Raw genomic sequence first — 16,846 nt, 5'->3', positions numbered from 1 at the left:
AACTTGGCAGAAACCATATTAGCCAAGTAAAAAAGTAACATCATCAATAATGAGAAAAATCAACATGTTGGGACTCCTGAAATAATGCACTGAGAAGAACAGAGCAAAAGTTCAGTGTTATTCCTATCAAAAATACCTAACTTGAATCTAATCATGAGAAAACATGCAACACACCCGAACTGAGGTACACTTTACAAAATAATAGACCTCCATTCTTCAAACACAAGGAAGATTGAGGACTATTCCAGATTGAAGAAGCCTAAAGAGACATGTAACAATTGAATTTGGATCTAATTAAAACATTACTAGGATAATCTGCAAAACCTGAACGAAGTCCGTGGATTTAATGGTAGTATGATAGTGCTAATTTCCGGACTTTGATGGTGCACTGCGGCTTCGTATAAGAGCGTCCCTGTTTTTAGGAAATACACACTGAAGTATTTAATAGTAACGGATCAAGAGCTCTGCAACTTAATCTCAAATAATTCGAAGAAAAATTATCCCTAAATCTCTATCAATCTATCTATCTATCTATTGATATCTATCTGCCTACACACAATTAGAGAGAGAGAGAGGGACGGCAAAAAGATAAACGGGGTAGAATTTTATAATTGGGGAATCTGAGTGAAGAGTAAACAGGAGTTTTGTGTACTATTTCTGTAACTTTTCTGTAAGTTTTAAATTATTCAAAAACAAAAGTTAAAAAGTTACAACAAATGCTGTTGTAATTTATTTAGCATCCAGGTATTTTTCTCATGGGAGGGCTTTTGAAACTATCAACCATTCTACTGTTTTGTAAAAAAAAAAAAATGCGTGATTATATGTGGCACATATTATTTTATAACCTGCTTTTTTTCCCTTTGATATATCATAGACATCTTTCCAAATTAATAAATACAGGTCTGTAGCACAATTTTTAATGGCTGTACAATCTTCCATCGCATGGTCGTAAATAATGTATTCAATCATCTTTCTATTATTGGATATTTAAGGTTTCAGATTTTTTGCTCTTATAAACAATACTTCAGCCAACACCCTTATAGTTAAGTCTTTGCATACCTCATGACATATTCCTTAGAGCATTTATTAATTTTTCTGCTCACATACTCATAGTACATATTCATTGTTAAAAATTCAAACATTACAGAAACAGAAAATTTTCCACTTAAAAAAAAAAAGAAAGAACAATTCTTTCACGTACCAGAAAAATAATAATTTGGAAGGCTATTATAAAAGATGACTGACAAATGAAAATGGAATTCAAATACCACGACTGCAAATTAGTCAGAATAATGCAAAATTTAACAAAACACACACAGCAGAGAAGGGGCTGGCATAGTGATGTCACATTAAAAAACCTGATAATAAATGTTTTGACTTGTAACGAGGTTTTTCAGGAGTAGTGAGAGTGGGTATACGAGAAACCCAGGATGGATTACATTGTAGATGCTTAATCAATACAACGGCACAACCAGCAGAGGTGTGGTCTCCTGTCTGTCCCGTCTCATCCCTCCTACTGGTGTTACACTGAGGAAGAGAAACGGAGGTCATAGCCTGACCTTCAGCTTGTCACTGCCAGTGGGAACAACAAGCGGGGCTGTGCTCGTGGAGTGGTCCCTGGTAGGACTCAGAGAACTCAGCCACTCTGGGAATGGCCTGTGTGCATGACGATGCTGATCCAAGGGGTGGAGGGGCTCACGCTGCATCAGTTTTAAACAGCATCCAAAACAGGGCGACCACTGGCTCTACCTTCTGCCTCCCCGTGTTAGCAGGAACTCTCATCTAAAGCATTCTACGTTTCTCTACCTAAAATTATCCTCTTTCTTTCCAGCTCCCACCTAAAAGGAAAACAGATTCCTAATTTTGTGGCTGCTGGCAACCTGTTTTCTGGGAAAAGCACTGCTGTAGATATAGAAAACTGTGTTAGTGAAGCTTTCATGTATAGGAATTATGAACTGAGTAAGAATCCAAGTGTTTAAAGACAATATCTTCTATCTAAAAGCCATGAAGTAGATTTCCCTTTACATTTCGTGCTATTCAAAGGCACTTAAAAAATAATTGTTAACGAACATATCTAAGCAATTATTTTTTGAGTACCGGAAAGATGTTCAACACTGCACATGAGTGGCCTGAAAATAACTCTTAAGATAATTATATGTACAGTCAAACACTTAATATAAAATTATACAGCAACCTTTTAATCTAAAAAAGCCACAAAATGTTCAAGAACAGTTTTCCTCCACTAAGGCAACTAATTAATCTTGTAAGACTAAAACAGAGATGAGCTAAAACACGAGGTAGTAAAATAACCTGCAAGAGATAAAACACACACATTTTTGTCAATAGTATTTGAAGTTCTGAAGAATCATAGCATCAAAAAAAATAATAATAAAATAAAAGCATACAGCTACCGTAAGTATCTCCAGATTTCTTCTTTTATAAACAACCCTCAAAACAGAAAGCACAGATTATGGGTTATGTGATTCCTCCCCAAAACGTGTCTATAGATTTAGAGATTGCTTTTCTCATAAGATACTATGATTAACAGTTCTCCAAAACAAAGAAAAATCCTAACTTCTTTTAAGAGATGTTCTTTCTACCACCCTTCTTTTGTAAAAATAAGCGAATAAGAAAAATAAATTGTTGCCCAGAGTCAAGATTTTCAAGATCTTCTTGCATGCAACACAATGATAGATACTGTGGCTTTGGCTGGAATATTTCATTCTCTCACCCTAAAGCTCCTGAGAGTCATTAGACACGTACTCCACAAACCAAATGTGGGAAAGCAAGTCAAAGCTGAAGGACTGAATGGGGTAAAAGAAGTACGTGAGGCTCTGGATACAGAAGACAAACAATATTTCCAGTTGTGATTCTGAACACACAATGCTGGAAAAATGTCACAGAAGTAGCCACCTCTGGAGTCATGTGTGCTGGTGCTCCAGTGTGGAGTGGGTTTCCAAAAACTAGCAAAGCCAGTTCTAGGTCCTAATAAGCTCAAGGTCCTGGAAGATTCTTGAATCTGATAGCATTTCCATGTCACTGGTAACGTATTAGGTAAATATATGCAGCAGACAGAGAGAGGTCATAAAAAAGTAAAAAATGAACACCTTTGTATATTTACAGAACATGGAATGCATTTAATTTTCAAAACCTGCTCAATAAGGTTTATAAGATGATGAACCTCTTCTGGTGAATTCTTTCTTCAAAGAACTGTTTATGGAACGCAACTGAGGTGTCAACTTCAATATCATCATTAAAAAATACCGTATTACAAGTCCTTATCATTGGAATAATACACACAGACAATGAAAACACCAAATATAAAATCACAGGCCATTGTAGCTCTAAAAGACTGCAGAAGTCCTTACGTCTTATCCCCTCACTGGTAGCTTATTTAAATGGAGGCAAAGAGAAGTGAAGTATTTGCCCAAGGACTCAGTGTAAATTGGCAAAATTATAAATACTAAAACCCGTGTGAGTTCCTCATTAACTCAATGCATGTGCTGTGTCAATACTTCCCTTGACAACATACTATCCTCATCAGGAGGAAGAGGGGGAAGGAGAAGAAACCGCAGTTGGCAAGGAGGGATTCATCTGGGCCAAGCAACAGGATAACCAATTTATGCACATTATCTAATTTAATCCCTATTATGACCCCATGAAGTAGATACCGCTATTCCTATTTTACAGAGAAGGAACAGAAGGTACAGAGAAGTTAAGTAACTTGTCTAAGAGCAAATAGCTACTGACGATAGCACCAGGATTCCAACCAAGTTCTGTCTAATGCAAAGACCCTGCACAGACCAACTATTTCGGGTCTCCTAGAGTAACCCCCCTTCTTCCTCCACAATGTATCCCTTCTGGGTATGTTCTGGGTCTGTGACTCCAATGACAGTTGACCCATCTGGCCGGCTAGGTACCCCCCCTCTCTCCCGGTACAGCACAGGAGAGCTGCTCTCTTCATCTCAGAGCACAGTCTTCCCAGGGAGAGGAGAACCATCCGCCCAAGAGCACAGAAGTAGATGTCTTTCTGGCTAAACACACCATAGTAACACTGTTCCTTAAGCCTCCTGTTCACGGCTAACTGCAGAGCCAGGTTAAATAAATGGCAACACGTGGGAGATATGATTTGTACTAGTTAATCAATATGTAAATCCAGCAATGCTTCGATTACGCGGCACCTAAACTACGTAGAATCAAGAACTAGAAGCTTTGGGGGACTTCCCTGGCAGTCCAGTGGTTAAGATTCCACACTTCCAATGCAGGAGGCACAGGTTCAATCCTGGTCGGGGAATTAAGATCCCGCACGCCACTTGGCAGGGCCAAAAAAAAAAGAACCAGAAGTATATTAAAAACAAACAAACAAACAAACAAGATGCTCCAAGTTAGTGTTTCTCCTTAGGACTATGGGATGGCAGGGGAAGAAGGGGTGGAATTAAAATCACCTAGAGTGATTTTCAGTGTAGATTCTTACTCCTCCCTTACATCCAACCCCCAATCCTGATATTACACATACTCAGGGGAATGTGCTAGATTCTGTGAGGAAGGGAGCTGGGGCAAGTAATCAGAAAACATCTGTCAGATAATTCTGAGAACCAGCAATACATTCCACACCCTATCCAGTTAAAACCACTGTCCGGAGCGATAAGTTAGATGGTGCACGTTGCTGTACCCAGATGGAAAGGAGTGAGGGAAGGACAGTATAATGAGCTGACAGTAAAAAGCCTAACAGCAAAGGACCAGGCACGACAACAATAACAAAGATGTTTAAATAAAAAGATATACAAAATCCAAAAAAAAGCACAGCAGTCTGGACCATTAGCTATGGGGCAAGTCACCTTGGAGACTTCAGTATCCCCTAAGAACGTCACTGTATTCCAGGATAATATACAGGCAAACCTCAAGAGATACTGCGGGGCCAGTTCCAAACCACCACAATAAACCAAATATCAGAATAAAGCGAGTCACATGAATTTTTCAGTTTCCCAGTGCATATAAAAGTTATGCTTACACTATACTTTAATGTATTAAATGTGCAATAGCATTATGTCTAAAAGAACAATGTACTTACCTTAATTAAAAAATATTTTATTGCTAAGAAATGCTAACCACCATCTGAGCCTTCAGCAAGTCATAATCTTCTTGTAATGATAACATCAAAGATCACTGATCACAGATCACCATAATAAATATAATAATAATAATGGAAAAGTTTGAAATATTGAGCATTTCCAAAATGTGACAGAGATATGAAGTGAACAAATGCTGTTGGAAAAACGGTGCCTACAGACTTGCTTGACACGAGGTTATCCCGAACCTTCAATTTGCAAAAATCTGTGGTGTGCAACAGACAGAAGTGAAATAAAATGAGGTGCCTATAATCACTGATACAATAGTTCTGAATGATCTAGAAAAAACTGTATTTAATAGAAAGTGTAAATAAAGTGGGGGAAATGTAAATATTTTTTAATGCATTTCTTTCTAAAGTGGCTAAAACTCTGCTTTGGTCAAGATTCACTGAATTTGAATGTCTGCTTATGTGAAACTAATCGATGAAAAGCATCGTTTCATGGGGAATCATTTTGGTGGGGAAACGGAACACGGATTCCAGAGTCAGAGAGATGCGGGTTCCGTGCTCTGGAGGTTTGGTCCTCAGCACAGGGAACAGCCGAAATCAGTGAGGATAGGAGGTTTCCAAGGGAGAGTGTGCAGAGTCTGAGAAGTTTGAGAGTTTGCTGGGACAGAACTGGAGTGATGACAGAAGAAGCGGAGGAGCTTGCAAACAAGACGCAGCAGTATTCAGAAACACGGAGGAAAACCTGAAGAAAGCAGGGTCACCAAAGCCATGACAAGAGAGTGTTTCCAGGAGGAAACGGTCCATCGTGTCAGCTGCTGCTGCAGGACAAAGCTAAACGACTGAAGCGTATCTCCCGGGCATAGCAAAATAACAGGGCATTGTTATCCTGGAAAGAACAGATTCAAGAGAAACAGGTACATACGGCTCTTTTAAGAATTTCAGCCACAAAGGGGAGAATGGAAAGGGAGACTCAGCTGGGGATGAGGAGGAATGGTGACATGTAGGCTTTTTTTTTTTTTTACTGGATAAGAATGTTTGGATAGGGGCTTCCCTGGTGGTGCAGTGGTTAAGAATCCGCCTGCCAATGCAGTGGACAAGGGTTCGAGCCCTGGACCGGGAAGATCCCACGTGCCGCGGAGTAACTAAGCCAGTGCGCCATAACTACTGAGCCTGTGCTCTAGAGCCAGCGAGCCGCAGCTACTGAGCCCGCGCTCCGCAACAAGAGAAGCCACCACAATGAGAAGCCCGCGCACCACAACGAAGCCACGGAGTGGCTGGGCCCGTGAGCCATGGCCGCTGAGCCTGCACGTCCGGAGCCTGTGCTCCGCAACGGGAGAGGCCACAACGGTCAGAGGCCCGCGTACCGCAAAAAAAAAAAAAAAAAGGCCCAAGGCTGTGAAACTATGGGAGGAGGTGGGAGCCACAGCACGGCCCAGGGACTGGATTCAGGAGGAAGGAGAAGAGGAGCAGCAAGGGGAGTAGATCTGATGCAAGGACACCGAGAAGTTCCTGCGTAACAGATTCTATCTTTCCCGAGAAGCAGCAGGTAGGTTGTCTGCCAGTACTTAAGGAGCCTCAAGGTGGGTGGAAAAGTTAGAAGTTTGAGGGAGTAGATTTTAAATGGTCGTCAAGGAGAATCCAAGAAGAGGAATACGAGCCTTCTCCAGTCTCCCCTTTGAGTTCATACCCTAAACTATGGACCCTTGTGACCATGAGAAATGGTGAAGGTACACTCTGAATGGCCAGGTTTAGAAAACAAGATTCTTTCTTTTGTGCTTTAACCAGTGTCCTACACACCTCAGTGCACAGAGAAGAGGATCCTGGATTAGAAGGTGGAACAGCCTCACAGACACTTCCATCAGCAAATTCCAAGAAATCAATGTTAGGCTCATATTTTAGTAAAGAGTTAATATTAAAACACGACACCGAAAAATACAATACGTAATCAAATTGAGAACTGAAATTAAGATAAAACACTGCAGTGAAAAAAGGCCTAAGACATTTGCAGTTTTCTAGTTAGAATTAAATTTCTAGTATTAAATGTTCCTTTTCAATTTGTTTTGGGTCAAGAGGTTATTAACACCATAAAAAGAGTTAATAGAAAAGTATGGTCTGGGACAAAGATGTGTTATTATATTTTGCATGAATGTCTGTTATTGGGAAATTATCAGTTCTTAAAAACAACCATTTCTAGTTCATTAAGGGAAAGGCAATTACATCAAATCTCATCTCCTATAGTATTTTATTTTCCAATTAGTAGTATTCTAGAGACAAGAGCACAAGTTACAATATAAACTATACTTCTATATCTGTAACTACTTAATAAAAGATAAAGGACATACAGTTTTTTATCCAAATAAATGACATAGAGTTTATTTCTAGATTTGTTTTAAGTTATTATGCTTACTCATTTTTTTCTTACTCTAGGCCTTAAATCTTAACTGAAATCTATGACAAGTAACAGACAAGCAGAATTAATATACAGGGACAAGGGACATCTACTTAAAATAAGCCATTTAAGAATGATTGCAACTGCCCAAAGCACACATGAACTATAAGAAAAGGATCAAAAATCAAAAGCACAAAAAGATATTTGTGAACTGTCAAGAATTTAAACCTGGCAAGGCTTAAAAGATGTTGGTAAGTACAGATGGGAGTATCAGACAATGGGAATGGCCTGACATTTGTTTTCCTAGATCCTTTAGAATTGCTGTGTGACTGGATTCTCCTTGAATACAGGGATGCTCCCAGGGGCTACTGGAATCTCTGAGATGACCTGCCTCATAGCTGTCCAGACAGCTGTGCCTTTTGACTTCATAAATCTTTTTATTTAAACACTGTTGTTATTGTTGTTTTGCCTCAACCTTTGCTGTGAGGCTTTTTACGATCACATTCTGTTTGGCTCACGCAGCCCACTCTCTTTCCCTGCCAACTCCTTTCCATTAAGGCACAGAAATGTGCACCATCTAACATATTAAGAATGTATGGGGGGACTTCCCTGGAGGCACAGTGGTCGAGAATCTGCCTGCCAATGCAAGGGACACGGGTTTGAGCCCTGGTCCGGGAAGATCCCACATGCTGCAGAGCAACTAAGCCCATGTGCCACAACTAGTGAGCCTGCGCTCTAGAGCCCACGAGCCACAACTACTGAGCCCGTGTGCCACAACTACTGAAACCCGCTCACCTAGAGCCCGTGCTCTGCAACAAGAGAAGCCATCACAGTGAGAAGCTCGCACACCACAATGAAGAGTAGCCCCCGCTTGCAGCAACTAGAGAAAGCCCGCATGCAGCAACAAAGACCCAGAGCAGCCAAAAATAAATAAATTAAAAAAAAAAAAAGAATGTATGGGAATGTAGCTAATATTCCAAGCCAAAAGACTACCTTTTCCAGCTTCACTTGCAGCCAAGCCTGGCTTAGGGCCAGTGAGGTGTAAGCAAAGATGGTGTGTGAGATTTGGGGACACGACAAGCCCCTATTTCCTGTTGTCTGGGAGATGAATGTAAAAGCTGGAGCTTCAAAAGCCATCACAGACAATGGAGTGTCCTTGAGTATGAGGACAGAAGCCACACTCTTTGGAAGTGGAAGATAAAAGTAGTCCAGGTCTCCAAGAACTTTGTATTTCACAACACCCCTGAAACACCTACTTCCCAACTTCATGTGAGAGAGTAAATCCTTGAGCATTTAAACCACTGACTGAATCTTTGTTGCTCTATAACCAAAAGCAATTCTTAATGGATAAACAATGGAATTATAATTTACAGAAGATGAGATAGATGGATTGATGGATAGAGTTATAGATAGCTATGAGATATTGGCAAGACCGATAGGTAGGTTAAGAAAAAATACATTAAATATAGTCCTATTTTTAATTTTAATTTTTTCACTTTTTAAAAATTTTGATTTTAAACTTAACAGAAGGATGGGAGTTGCACGTGTGCATATGAAGAGAAAAAACGTTTGCAGAGCTGTGCACTGCAGTGTTATCAAGGGTTATTTGTAGAGGATGAGATTATGTAGAACATCCACTTCTTTATTACTGGTCAGAACTTTTGTTTTTAACAGTGAGAAGGTATAACCTTTGTAATTAGAATAAAATATGCCAATTATTTGATATTCACATATCTAAAGAGACAACACATTATTCTGGCTTAATCCTATGACTGTGTTAAAAATTTTTACTTAAACTACTTGTTACAATGATTTTTCTGAAATACAGAATTGTACTTATTTTAGCTATCAACAATCTCTAAGTATACAAAATGCATTTAAGGCAGAGGTAAAATCAATTCCATCAAAAAAATAATAGCTTGTTACTGGAATGGGAAATGCCCTATTGTAATTGACACGATAGTAAATCATGAATCTCGAAGGTGAATACGTAATAATACCCAGAGGAGCTACGTTCAAGAACACGAGTAAAAATAGACTTAGCAGACTAATTAATAATCCCACATCCTCCAAACCCACAAAGATTAACATAAAAAAGGGAAGCTTCCTCCATCATATTAAAATAAACTCTGCATAAAAGACTTGCCTGGAGTGATTTTTGTATTGAGTAGCAAAACAGTAGAGAATAGAATAAAAGTTAATAATCCACTGCATGGAAATAACTAATCGCCTAAAAGGATCTAAAAAGTTCATGCAGGTGGGCAGGATGAGCAATCTTGGTCGAGTTTTCTCCTCAATTCACCCTCTGATCGAGGGACTTGTAATCTAGAACAGTGACTTCCACACCATGCTACCTCTTATCAGATCCTTGCCATCTGACTGACCAGGGAAGAACCAAGTCTCCCTCTTGGGTAAGGATGTGTGTGCACTTACCTTCCCACTGGCCTGTCAGCACCAAGGTCCTGTTAATTACCACGTCAACTTCTGAAGCTCCATCTTCCACAGCCAATCTGATCTCTTCTAATCGTGTTTTTAAATGAGTCTGCCCAGCTGGAAAGCCAGTGGCCACTAGTAGAGAAAGAAGAAAACAAAAAAAGAAAGGAAGGAAGGTAGTGAGGGAGGGAGGGAAGGAGGGAGAGAGGGAGGGAGGGAGACAAATTTCAATTGGTCAGTATCTCAACAAAGAATTTCAGACCAAAAAAATTAGCATTTAGACCAAAGCATGAATGACACTTCAGAACTTCATGCCTACCTTGCAAAGTGAAGTGTAAAGAAACTGAGTGCAATTTTATATAGTACTGACGTTAGGATAAATATTAGTATTATATCCTTTGGAAGACCTGAAATTAAGTTGCTACAGAGATGCTCATGGGGGTGCTTTAAGTAAATAGCAATTAAGAAGATATGTCATCATCAAAGTGAAAGTCATAAGATAGTAGCTACAGCCCTGTCTTGATGGACACTAGTTAATTCTGGATCCTACTCATGACCAAGTTGGCTATCACTGTCATGATTTACTCATTCACATTTAGAGCTGTTGTAACCAAACTGTAATATAGGTTCCTCCCACTGCCCATTTTAAAGTGAACAGCCAAGCAGATGAGAATAAAGGGGAGATGCTGCACGATGGAAAAGCGCCTAATTCGTCCACAAAACTGGGGCAGGGGTAAACTGGGAAGAGCAGGGCCACGCATAAATAAAAGGAAAATAAACACACAGTGACACTTTGGAAAAAGTAACATTTTTAACATGCTAATCATTAATTCCATTCCTGTGTCTAAAGATAACCTTTCATGTTTCCTTGATGTTATTAAATTCCTTGGGTCTGTTACCTTAGAGGAAAGCATGTTTCCCTGTTGTATAAAAGAAAAGCTGAATTGACTGAGGCTAATGAAAAATGAAGGTTGGTAAAGGTGTAGCTAGCTAACAAATACTCTGGGAATCTTCACAAATAGGTTGTATATAAATACTGTACAGTCTGTTTCTTTTGATGTATCCCTAATAAAATAATGATTTTCTTAGCTTCCTTCTTTAAAGCACCAGGATATTCCTCTAATACTTTTTAAAAGGAGAATCTAATTTTATATGTATCTATGCATATGTAAATACACACACACAAACATACAGGGAAGCTTTTAGTAAGACTTTTCCCTCCCTCATGCCTCGTTCTCCTACTCCATCTATCTTAAGTCAGTAATTTTTTTTTCTTTTTAATATTTATTTATTTGGCTGTGCCAGATCTTTGCTGCCTTGTGTTGCAGCATGTGGGATCTAGTTCCCTGACCAGGGATCGAACCTGGGCCCCCTGCATTGGGAGCGCAGATTCTTACGCACTGGACCACCAGGTAAGTCCCTACATCTATCTTAAGTCAAAAGCTCTTGAACACACTCTCTTTTCTTTATCTTTCAGGCTTGGGAGTGGCTCTCATCATCTCCCACGTGGCCTGTGATGAGTCTAACTAACTCCATTTCACCCCTCTATAATTTGTCCACTACCATCCCCTACCTTAACTACGTCATGAAGCAGATCATGGTATGTCTCTGCTTAACATCTTTTGGTATCTTCCCCGTCACCAAAATAAAACCCAGATGCCACGGCCTGGTATGGTTTCCCCATGGGATCTGACCCCAATCTACCGCTCCAGCTTCAACTCCCAAGCGCTGCCTTTGTCCTACCTTAGGATCCAACAATTACAAACCCATTTCAGTTCCCTGAACTGTGCTTCTGCACCTTCACATGTGCTAGTTCCTCTGTCTAAAACGCCATTCCTTAGCTTATCAACTCTCTAAACTCTTCCTTAACCTTAAGACCCAATGCAGGGGTCTTAGTATCTCCTCTGTGAAGCATCCCCCTACCCACTGAGTGTCATCAACCTCTGCAGAATAAATCACTACCCACTCGGGGTTACAACTGTGCCTTCTGCATATCTTTATTGTTATATTTTACATATAAATAATAGTACATGTCCTGTGTTACAATTTTTTTTTTAACTTGACTATTCCTCCTAAACAGCTAAGTTTCCTTTAACGACAGATATACAGTTCTATATTCTTAGGAATTAATATATATAATGTCTGCTACTCAACAGGCAATTAATAAATACGAAAATAATAGATAAATACAACCAATTAAATATATAAAACTAATTAAAATCATAGTATAAAACTACAGAGATACTACCCCAAAGTGTCTGAGTTGAAGAACGGGAAACATGTTGATTAAACGACAACAGAAGCCACAAATTTTACCTGATGCCACTGGGATATCACAGCCTGCAGCCTTTAGTGCTTTTACTGCATCACATACCCGCGCAGGATAAACACAAACGGCAGCTGTAGTAATGCCTATGAAGAAAGAAATCATAACAGCCTAGTTTATGTGAAGTTCAAGTCACACAATATGCTTTTAATTATTATTTATACTTCAACATTGGCAGAAATCAAAATGAGAGAAAAAATAATTCCCCTACGATGCTGCAACAAATTAAAAGGTTTTTACTTTCCACATTCCCTTCTGGCTCTTGACAATGTGGATCATTTTCTCATCATCACCGTAACAGAATAAAATATATATATTTTTTAATTTTATTGTATTTTTTACTTGAAGTATAGTTGACTTACAACATTGTGCCCATCTCTGCTGCACAGCAAAGTGACTCAGTTATACAAATCTAGACATTCTTTTTTTTTAATATTCTTTTCCATTATGGTTTATCACAGGATATTAAATATAGTTCCCTGTGTTATAAAGTAGGACCTTGTTGTTTATCCATCTTATATATAATAGTTTACATCTGTTAATCCCAAACTCCCAATCCTTCCCTCCCCCATCCCCTCCCCCTTGGCACCCACAAGTCTGTGCTCTATGTCTGTGAGTCTGTTTCTGTCTCGTAGATAGGTTCATCTGTGCCATATTTTAGATTCCACATATAAGTGATGTCACGTAATATTTGTCTTTCTAACTTAGAATGATAACCTCTAGTTGCATCCATGTTGCTGCAAATGGCATTATTTTGGTTTTTTTTATGGCGAGTAGTGTTCCATTGTATATATGTACCACATCTTCTTTATCCATTCATCTGTCAATGGACATTTTGGTTGTTTCCATGTTTTGGTTATTGTAAATAGTGTTGCTATGAACATAGGGATGCATGAACCTTTTTGAATTATAGTTTTGTCTGGGTATATGCCCAGGAGTGGGATTGCTGGATCATACAGTAATTCTATTTTTAGTTTTCTGAGGAATCTCCACACTGTTTTCCATAGTGGCTGCACCAACTTACATTCCCACCAACAGTGTAGGAGGGTTCCCTTTTCTCCACACTCTCTCTAGCATTTGTTATGTGTAGACTTTTTGAAGAAGGCCATTCTGACTGGTGTGAGGTGATAACCTCATTGTAGTTCTGATTTGCATTTCTCTAATAATTAGTGATGGTGTCCATCTTTTCATATGCCTACTGGCCACCTGTATGTCTTCTTTGGAGAAATGTCTATTAAGGTCTTCTGCCCATTTTTCAATTGGGTTGTTTGTTTTTCTGTTGTTGAGTTATATGAACTGTTTGTATATCTTGGAGATTAAGCCCTTGTCTGTTGCATCATTTGCAAATATTTTCTCTCATTCCATAGCTTGTCTTTTTGTTTTTGTTTTTGTTGTTGTTTTTGTTTCTATGGTTTCTTTTGCTGTGCAAAAGCCTGCAAGTTTGATCAGGTCCCATTTGTCTATTTTTGTTTTTATTTCTATTGCCTTGAGAGACTGCCCTAAGAAAACATTGGTACAATTTATGTCAGAGAATATTTTGCCTATGCTCTCTTCTAGGAGTTTTATGGTGCCATGTTCTATGTTTAACTCTTTTTTTAAAAAAAATATGCAACGCTTCACGAATTGGCATGTCATCCTTGCACAGGGGCCATCCTAATCTCTGTATCGTTCCAATTTTAGTATATGTGCTGCCAAAGCAAGCACTGGAATAAAATACTTTTGATACATTGTTCTTGGAGGTTAACATAGTGCCATTTGTAAAAAAATTCCTAAATAGTAAACTTGGTGGCCTTGATCCAATGAAACTGTTTTATTTCATGCAGATAATAAAATCCAGGTTTTTACAGCATTCAAACAGGACAGCAGATGAAGAAAAATGTAAGTGAACCTTACAGGGTAGTACAGGCAGACCCTGGAGATAGTGCGGGTTCAGTTCCAGACCACCGCAATGAAGCGAATATCGCAATAAAGTGAGTCACGGGAATTTTTTGGTTTCCTAGTGCATATAAAAGTTACGTTTATACTATACTGTAGTCTATTAACTGTGAAATAGCATTATGTCTAAAACAAGTACATACCTTAATTCAAAAATATTTTATTGCTAAAAAATGCCGAAGAATTACAATGGTAACATCAAATATCACTGATCACAGATCACCATAACAAATATAACAATGATGAAAAAGTCTGAGGGGCTTCCCTGGGGGCACAGTGGTTGGGAGTCCGCCTGCCAATGCAGGGGACACGGGTTCGTGCCCCGGTCCGGGAAGATCCCACATGCCGCGGAGCGGCTAGGCCCGTGGGCCATGGCCACTGAGCCTGTGCGTCTGGAGCCTGTGCTCTGCAACGGGAGAGGCCACAACAGTGAGAGGCCCGCATACCGCAAAAAAAAAAAAAAAGAGTCTGAAATACTGCAAGAATTATCAAAATGTGACAGAGACATGAAGTGAGCAAATGCAGTTGGAAAAACAGCGCCGATAAACCTGCTCAACGCAGGGCTGCCACAAACCTTCAATTTGTAAAACACATAGTATCTGCAAAGTGCAATAAAACAAGTTACACCTGTTTAGCAAACGACATTTACCTAATTCTATTCCCTCTTTTGCAGAAAATAATAAAATCTGGATCTGAAGCCCTCATTTTGAGGAATAAGATCTTAAATTGAAAAATCAAATAGCCACCCTAAAACAATAACATAAGACTCATATAAAGCTGTTGCTTTTAAGTGGTATAAATGGTAGGTGTTTTACTGTCAACTCAAAAGAAAAATACTACTTTTCAAAAGCTGTAGGTTTGTTTAGGTCTATAAGTTATCTACAAACTATTTGGGATAAAATACCTGCATTGGGCCATGCAGCATCTCTAGCTGCATTCATTATAGACAGGAACCTGGGAACCATGAAGGATCCCTTCATGGTTTAGATCTGATTCCTAAAACAAGCCCATTGAGTAACAACACACATTGTCCTGGAAATACCATTTCGCCTTCCAGGTCTCAAGTTTCCTCACTTAGAAACAAGGGCATCGACTCTTAAAATCTCCTTCATTTCTAAAATGTTAAGGTTCTAAACTTACGGCAACTTTAGAAAGTCTTTTCTTTCATGTATACGAAGAGAGTGAGTATAACTTTTTTTCAAAAGATCTAACCTAATATACAAGCTTGCAATATATCCCATTTGTATTTTATTCTCAAAAGCATTTCATTTACTCACAGAAAATACTTTATGTATGAGGTGTGATTATTAAGTAATGAGACTGGCTTTTTCATATGTGGCTAGGGAATCAGAATCAGTATTTGAGAGTCACTAGATAGAAAACTTCCAAAACTGAAGAACTAGAAAGAAAAATAAACTCAATACTTGCAACTTTAATCCACGATGGGAAAGAACTGACCTAAAAATGAGACTCAGATTCTTCCTCTGCTGTTTCTCAGAGAAGAATCTCAATTATTTCTCTATGTACACAATTCTATCATGGATTTTATTGCTACCATCATTTTAACAGCTGAATCTTAAGTCCTCTTAGATTTAGTAACTGTTATTGTAAAAACGGTAAACACCAGACAGACTACACATTACCTTTATCGTGCATATTTAAAGCTTTTAAGAGATCTTCCCGGATTGGATACTTGGCTTTATAACAGAGCCTTTGAATGTTGGAAGATGTGTCATCGCCTGAAAGTGTAGTAAGATCTATAAAGGTAACAGCTTTCAGGAGCCAAGCAGCCTGGTTTGAAGAAAAGTTAAAAACAAGGTTTAAAAAAATAATTAATCTCCAACCCAGTTAGTTAGTAAAGAACCATTAGGCACATATGGGTGCTAAAATCTCTTGTCTATTCTGTTCTAAGGCATATGTTCTGCTATATGCTCAAGAGTGACCAAAAAGATGAAGGTTACATAGAATAAAATAAAAGGGGAGAAAATAGCTTATAAATGTTTTTTCTCCCATAGGTAACCCAAATTGAAATCCCTAATAGATCAAGTCTCCCCACATGTGACTTTTCCATTTCATTCACAAGGAGCCTCAGAGGGCCACCCGCTAGGGGAGAACTTGGGAACAAGAGTTTCTATCGTACATTTTACCTCCAGCCTGGGGTCTGGAATGAGACACTGTAAAAAGAGTCTCCATCTTCTTTGTTTTTTGTTTTTTTTTTCAATTTAATCCAATTATAATTTTTAAACAATATTCATATTTCACAACTCATTCTGATGAATTCCTTTTACCTTTTCAATCAGATTATTTCTAAGGATGAGCAAAATGTGACCTGTCATCCTAAAGGATTCAATCACTTGTGAAATAAACTCTGAATTCCTTTTAGTCCTGAGATGCATACATAGCTCATCTTTCGTTGGTACACACTGAAGAATATGCTGACCACAAGTACTTTATGAAACATCATTTTTCGAATTTTGAAAAATGATTTAGGAAAATTAATTAGTATGTAAACATGATGGTCAAAGAAGGTCAACTCATACCTCAGGGCCTCAACAGCGGACACACCAGGTTTAGGTGTTATGGTTTTAAAATTAAAATAGAAGCCAACCAAAGAAGGTATGTCTAAGAAACTGAATAAATACATTGACAAAATATGCCATTTAATTCACTCATGAATAAAGATGCC

The 16,846-nt window shown here is 38.7% G+C and overlaps 1 protein-coding gene and 1 non-coding gene across 13 annotated transcripts in view; both read right to left on the bottom strand.

The window, feature by feature from the left end:
• The window catches only part of DERA (deoxyribose-phosphate aldolase), a 361,861-nt gene that overhangs the window by 302,579 nt on the left and 42,436 nt on the right, over nucleotides 1-16,846 (bottom strand). For all 12 annotated transcript variants that reach the window (XR_003791050.1, XR_003791049.1, XR_003791053.1 and 9 more), the window contains exons 3-5: nucleotides 15,804-15,951; nucleotides 12,216-12,311; nucleotides 9,900-10,034 (exon numbers count right to left, since the gene is read on the bottom strand). Coding sequence is in view for 1 of the 12 variants with exons in the window: in XM_029204890.1 (XP_029060723.1) it covers nucleotides 9,900-10,034; nucleotides 12,216-12,311; nucleotides 15,804-15,951 (379 nt within the window). In the remaining 11 variants the exon portion in view is untranslated. The remainder of the gene's footprint in view (nucleotides 1-9,899; nucleotides 10,035-12,215; nucleotides 12,312-15,803; nucleotides 15,952-16,846) is intronic.
• On the bottom strand, nucleotides 13,826-13,929 carry LOC114886323. The gene has a single exon (XR_003791326.1). It is a non-coding gene; the product is annotated as a U6 spliceosomal RNA (small nuclear RNA).

The sequence above is a fragment of the Monodon monoceros genome, unplaced genomic scaffold (genome assembly GCF_005190385.1).
Source record: "Monodon monoceros isolate NGI ecotype Baffin Bay Population unplaced genomic scaffold, NGI_Narwhal_1 Super_Scaffold_6, whole genome shotgun sequence".
Classification (NCBI taxonomy): Eukaryota; Metazoa; Chordata; class Mammalia; order Artiodactyla; family Monodontidae; genus Monodon; species Monodon monoceros.
This window is presented reverse-complemented; position numbering and strand designations above follow the sequence as displayed.